Source organism: Pyrus communis, chromosome 14, assembly GCF_963583255.1.
Source record: "Pyrus communis chromosome 14, drPyrComm1.1, whole genome shotgun sequence".
NCBI lineage: Eukaryota > Viridiplantae > Streptophyta > Magnoliopsida > Rosales > Rosaceae > Pyrus > Pyrus communis.
This window is the reverse complement of record NC_084816.1, coordinates 8,689,306-8,696,276: the sequence shown is the minus strand read 5'-3', so window position 1 is coordinate 8,696,276 and position 6,971 is coordinate 8,689,306. Positions and strand designations below refer to the sequence as shown.

Sequence of the window (6,971 nt, the reverse complement as noted above, 5' to 3'; positions counted from 1 at the left end):
GTTGTCGAGGCACGTAAGAGAACTTGACACTTTGAGGTGTGAACTTCCGAGGGTGGAGGAATATATAGAAATTCTGAGTGAGTTTTTTTTTTTTTGGGTCAGGCATTCATGGTGAGTTGAAATAGGGTTAAATTAGGAAAACCCAAATCATGTAGGACTTGGCGGACTAGATTTCCTTATTTGTCTAGGAATCCTTTTCCTTTCCGGATTGGGAATTGATTAAAATTGTGTAGGGTGGAGGAATATATAGAGATTCTGAGTTAGTTTTTTTTTTTTTTTTTTTTTTTTTTTTGGGGTTACACATTCATGGTGAGTTGAATTAGGGTTAAATTAGGAAAACCCAAATCGTGTAAGACGTGGCGGACCAGATTTCCTTATTTGTCTAGGAATCCTTTTTCCTTTTCGGATTGGGAATTGATTAAAATTAAGAGAATTTTAACGAAAAGCTCCTGATACTTTTCATTTAAATGAAAAATCACATTTTTACACTAAAAAGTCAATCCTGGTACTATTCACTTTACCCTTTATTTGATCTTTTCGTTAAAACTTAAAGTTTTCAAGCCATTTTCATTAGTTTTCTTTAAAATTAACTGGTACTGAAGTTTACTTTTTCGGCCTCATTTAAATAGTAACCGGATGGGGCGTTTAATAACACTACAATGCTTTCTTGGCCCTAAAATAAGCTCTGATTGTGCTAGTTGCATGTCCAAATACGAATCATTAGCAACACTTAGATAAGAAGCACAATCCGCTAAACCCTCGATTCAGAGTTGGAGTCCGTCTTCCAGACAAGAACCTCCTTTGCAGAGTTGGAATCCATCTTCTAGACGATCGCAGGGTCCAGCAGAACTTCCTTTGCACTTCAGCTGTTGTGGTCATTCTATTATTCCCAACTAAAGGAAGCCAAGGCAAGGCCATTTCTCAGGAGCTTCAAAGTATCTGGAGTATGATTGTCCATCTACTTTTGAAGAATCGAGTCTAGCCAACTCTATGGGCTCAATTAGTTTACAAAATTTGGTCTATAAATTTAGTCTCCCTAGTATTACCCTTCAAAATAATCAAGATTTTTTTTATTGCATTGACTGCTATAAGAGTCAAAACAAAATAATCAAGATTTAATTCCATTCCCGAAAAAGTGAAAACAAAATACTCAATGTTGTAGCCATATTTTACTGAACAATTATGGATGCCATAGAGAGAGAGAAAGGTGCAGCAATAATAGAGAGAAAGAGAGAGAAAGAGAGAGAGATGTGTAATTGTGGGTGTGTGTTATTCCACTCCATTGTGCCTTTATTTCGTTATTACGAAAGCATGTCAATGGTTCAAAGTATAAAAATAAATTATTGAATCGTTAATATCCAAAAGTGATATTCAGGTCAATAATTTTGGATTCATTATCAGATTAATGGACTACAGGTCACTTTTAATTAATTCAATAGATCAGGACGAAACAGGGTCGATTGTAGAAGCTAAATAATGTTAACATACGGGCTAATACTATTTAGAATGCTAAAATAATAGCATGTGGGTCGAAAAAATTGCCCAAAAGATAATTGGGCTTGGGTTGGGTACCTTGAGTAAAAGGCATGGCCCAAAAAAGAACCTCGGGTGTGAACTTCTCGTCATCGGGTGAGGGAGAAACCCCAGCCGCAACTGGGTTTCAAGGTTGGGCCTCGGGGATGGCATGGGACAAAACCCAGCAGATTTGCTAGCCTGTTAATGCACGGGAGCCCAGCCATAGTGGGCTGGCGTCATTTAAGGACCAAACCCATGTATATGGGCTGATACTGGAGCAGGCTATAAGCCTTAGTGCATGCGGGACAGTAACCCAGCAAGCATGACAGCTTACTGGCAGGGGCCGAGAGCAGAGGGAGGTTCAAAAGGAAAGTTGCAAGCTTCCTTCGTGATTGGGGAGTACGAGCCTGAGACAACCCAACCAGGCCAAAGGCCTAGGGTGTGTATATGCTTGCTGCAAAGCTGCAGTCAAGGTCCATGTGGGAGCAGCAAAGCCAAGAGAGATGTTGCCCAGTTTGTGCCGCAATGGGTGGTGCCATACCATTCCCAAATTTTTTTTCAACATATGTAGGGTTTAAGAAACCCTAGAATTGCTTCTAATTTAATTTGATACTTTGACTCACATATTCCACATAACAATTTAATTGTGTGATGCATGAAACAAATATATATATTGACAAATATATGAACATATACAATATATATATATATATATATATATATATATATATATCAGAAGGAAAGTATAAACATAGGGGGGTTCATGCATCATGGGGAATGTTTTCATGCTTCATGGTTGTTTCAAATATCTTACTTTATTTTAAAAGTACCTGATTGGCAAAAAACAAATAATAGCCTTTGAATTTGTAGAAGATCTTTCTCTGTAAGCCAGAATTGCATCTTCAATGCGTTGTATCACGTTCAACACAGAAAAAAATTAAATTGAATCAATAGCATGTAGATCAATTCAAAATAATAAATTAATCATAAAAAGAATGATTAAAACGTAATAATCCCCTTATTGAAGAATAAACTCTCTTTAGCGCAGCGTCAAGGGCGTGCTGATAACTTGTTGTAGGCATAATTTACTGAACAATTATGGAGGCCATAGAGAGAGAGAGAGAGGTGCGGCAATATTAGAGAGAAAGAAAGAGATGTGTATTTGTGGGTGTGTGTGTTATTCCACCCCATTGCCTTTATTTATAGTAGTAGGGAAGGTTAATTCCTTACCCTTTAGGATTACAACATTTAATAGGTAATCTACTCCTAATAGGAATATAAGATACATTCTCATATCTACTAGGATTTACACAATCACATTCCTATTCTAATAGGACTGCAACACTCAAAGTTTTTTTTGTGTGCATCTATAATTAGGCATAAGTAGTTAAGAGGCTTTTCTGTTGTCACTCCAGTCTAGGCATTAAAATCTCAAAACTTGCCCTAAGAGCATCTTCATCCGTTGGTGGAGGGCAATGACAATTGGAAGGCAAGGGCAGCAAAATTATCCGTATTATTCACTTCAATTCCCTTTGTGCAAGTCTACATGTTTGGAAGAAAGAAGGCAAGGGCAAGAGTAATTACTATTCACAAATATATTTTTTTAATTTTTACAATATTTTCTTCATCTTATTCCTACTTGACATTGTCGCCGTAGGTTTTTGTTTAATTTTAAATGTTTAATTGTCACTTAGTAATACAGTCTAATCGTATTCCTCTTCACTTGTAATGGAAAGGCCTTAGGTTTGATTCTTGCCAAATATAAAATTGAACCACATTGTTATTAGCTCATTGTGAGACTTAACCTACACCCCCACATCTTTAGAAGATAATATCGTTTGTTTACAACAACAAAAATAATGTTTAATTTGCAAGTATATTGAACTTTGTAAGATTTTTTAAGTATGAACTTTATAAGTTTTTTTTTAATGTTTTTTAATAATTTTTTTTAAATAGCGATTTTGTAGATTTTTTAGAATTTTTTAGAGTTGGATTAATCCTAGCCGTTCAAATATTTAGAATCAGACGCACCACAATGCACCACGTGGTGTAACATCAAAATTTTTTATAGGGTAAATTACATTTTCATACATCAGGTTTGAGGTATATTTCAATTCCTTACATCTTCAAAACATTTCACTTTCATACCTTAAGTACTATTTTATTTCAAAATAAAACCTCCGTTACATTTTCCATCCATTGATTCGTTAAGTGCTGACGTAGCTGCCACATATATGCCACATGGCCGCCAAATGTCTACCACGTGGCAAAAAAAAAAATTTAATATTTTTTTTTAAAAACCTGAATTTTCTCAACACACAAAAACAAAAAAGAAACCCATCCCATCTCCCCGCAACCACCCCCCACACCTCTAAACCTGCAACAACAACAACAACAAGAAGGAAGGAAGGGAAAAAAAAAAAAACAAAAACCTTGAAACCCATCCATCCCAACTCCCGAAACCACCCCCCACATCCCTAAACCTGCAACAACAACAACAACAACAATAAGAAGAATGAAGGAAAAAAAGCAGCCCAAACCCAGTCGAAGAAGATGAAGAAGAAGTCGCCGGCATGCGACCCAGCTGCCTTTCCCCCCTCCCCCCGCGGTGACCCAGCTGCCTTCCCCTCCCTTCCCCCGGGGGGACCGCGAACCAGCCACCTCCGCTCTGTTGGAGTTGAAATTGAAATCCATTTCTCACTCTCATCTCTCTGTCTTAATCCCCCTTTTTTGTCTTTGGTGGTTTTGGGTGGCGTTCGAACATAGATGGTGGTTGGGGTTTCTTGGGTGGACGAAAGAGGACCTGGGTTTTGACTCAAACGACAGCGACTGGTTGGTGGTTGGGGTGGGAGAATGGGAGCTGCAGTTGCATTCTTCTTCTTCTTCTAGGTTGTAGGTTTTTGGGTGTGGAGGGACGAACTCGGTTCAGGCATTTTTTTTTTTCCTTCTCCTCCTCCTGCTTCTTGTTGTTGTTGTTGCAGGTTTAGGGATGTGGGGGGTGGTTGCGGGGAGATGGGATGGCTTCTTTTTTTTTTTTTTTTGTGTTGAGAAAATTCAGGTTTTTTAAAAAAAAAAATTTAAAATTATTTTTTTGCCATGTGGATGGAAAATGTATGGAAGGTATTATTTTGAAATAAAATAGTACTTAAGGTATGAAAGTGAAATGCTTTGAAGATGTTGTAAGGAATTGAAATAGACCCCAAACCTAATGTATGAAAATGTAATTTACCCTTTTTTATATTTTTCACTTTCATTTGTCATTTACATATTGTTACATTTCTCCACATAAGTGAAGTCCTTATCTTTAAGGCAAAGAAAGAACCTTGATTGGAGCCACTCCCACTCAATGGCACAACCTCTTGGTTATAAGTCGTACTCAGGCACAATCTCAATCATTCAAATCCCGTCCACTAGCGGCATCTAGTAGTGGCAGGCTTGCACCCACCAGTTTATTGTTTGAGTAAAGTTTCGAAATGCCCGCGAGGCCCATGGCGAACATAGGTAGGAAACAGAAGGATCTTGAGGATCGATTCTTACAAGGCAATAATTCAAGGATTTATCAGATTCAACAAGAAATTGGCTAATGTCGCCAGGGACAGCGGTCAATCTTCGCATACTACACCAAACTCAAAGATCTTTGGGATGAACTGTCTTCTTACCTTGAGCCTCTCACTTGTGATTGTGGAGGTTTGATCAGTTGTCGGCAGAGGTGAAGGGGTACCATCAGTCATCGAAAAAGCAAAATGACGATGGAGAGATGAGAGGAAGGAAGAGGCAACTGTGAGCCTAGAAAACTTGAACATTAGGGTTTCATCAATTTCTTTAAAAAAAAAAAAAAAAAAGGGTTAAAATGCCTCTATGAGTCTTCTCGTCCCTCAAAAAGGGTGGATAACTGTGACTTGCCACCAATTGTTCCCTTTGAAAAGAAAAAAAAAAGAAAAAAGATCATTCTTTTAATTAATGTGATTATTCACCTCTACTGGTACAAGATCTTTTTTAAATTGATGTGTTAGTCCACTTCAATTTCTGTATAAGTTGGTATGAAATTGTGATATATTTAGATAGTAAGAATAACATTACTCTAAAAAAAAATTGGTAATAAGCACTGCTGTCATAAATGATTCCTAGCTACATTATAGTAAACCGCCAATTTCTTTTGCAAAGAGTAAACTAGTCCAAATTGGATACTACAACTTCTTCACTTATAATTGATAAAAGCATTGTACGCAACTCCATCATATAAGTATGGTGATGTGGGATGACAGTTCCACGCTGCTTGTTCTCCATTTATGTTGCATGGCTTGGTTATTTGCTAAATAATCTTCTCTATTTCTTCGTCTGTAGAGTTTCTATTTGAGAGCTTCTCAACCATCACGGGAGCAACACAGTTGGTTTGAGTAACCGCAAGCACAAAATCACTTCCATACTTCTTCTTAAAAAATTTCTCAAGTGTCAATAATTCTGGAATCTCGTGGAAGCATTTTTTAGCTGCAAAAATTAAACTACTAATCGCTTGTTTTAAATTTTCAGGGCATTCCCTCTGCACTTGAATGACTGAGAGCCTACCCCTAACTAAGTTACAAAAACCCTTGATCAACACGTACGCCTCCAAAATGTTTTCTTCTCTTATCAGATCTTCGATCAAAATACGAGCAGTGCAAGTTTTATTAATTGGGTCCTGACCACACTGCAAGAGAGCACAAATTTTGTTCCTCATCTTCGCAATGTCCTCCTCTTTCCTCTTCCTTAACTTGCGTATCCTATCCACCGCCAACACTGTTGTTTTGTCGCATTTTGTGGAGTCGAAAGCCCCGTTGAAAAGCCTACGCCTCAATTTCTCGATGAGCTTCATGTTGTCGAGGCGCGTAAGAGAACTTGACAATTTGAGGTGTGAACTTACGAGGGTGGAGGAATATATAGAGATTCTAAGTGAGTTTTTTTTTTTTTTGGGTCAGGCATTCATGGTGAGTTGAATTAGGGTTAAATTAGGAAAACCAAATTCGTGTAGGACGTGGCGGACTAGATTTCCTTATTTGTCAAGGAATCCTTTTCCTTTCCAGATTGGGAATTGATTTAAATCGTGTAGGGTGGAGGAATATATAGAGATTCTGAGTTAGGTTTTTTTTTTTTTCTTTTTTTTTTTTTTTTTGGGTCAGGCATTCATGGTGAGTTGAAATAGGGTTAAATTAGGAAAACCTAAATCGTGTAGGACATGGTGGACTAGATTTCCTTATTTGTCTAGGAATCCTTTTCCTTTCCGGATTGAGAATTGATTAAAATTAAGGGAATTTTAACGAAAAGCTCCTGGTACTATTCACTTTAACGAAAAATCACATTTTTACACTAAAAAGTCAATCATGGTACTATTCACTTTACCCTTTATTTTATCTTTTTCGTTAAAACTCAAAGTTTTCATTCCCTTTTCATTAGTTTTCCTCAAAATTAACCGGTACTGA

General features: G+C 37.3%; 1 protein-coding gene across 1 annotated transcript; it reads right to left on the bottom strand.

Moving 5' to 3' along the window:
- Window positions 1–5,827: 5,827 nt before the first annotated feature.
- On the bottom strand, window positions 5,828–6,367 carry LOC137714325 (uncharacterized). Its single transcript, XM_068453566.1, has one exon. The coding sequence runs from the start codon at window positions 6,365–6,367 to the stop codon at window positions 5,828–5,830; it is 540 nt and encodes a 179-aa protein (XP_068309667.1).
- Between the last annotated feature and the right edge of the window lie 604 nt (window positions 6,368–6,971).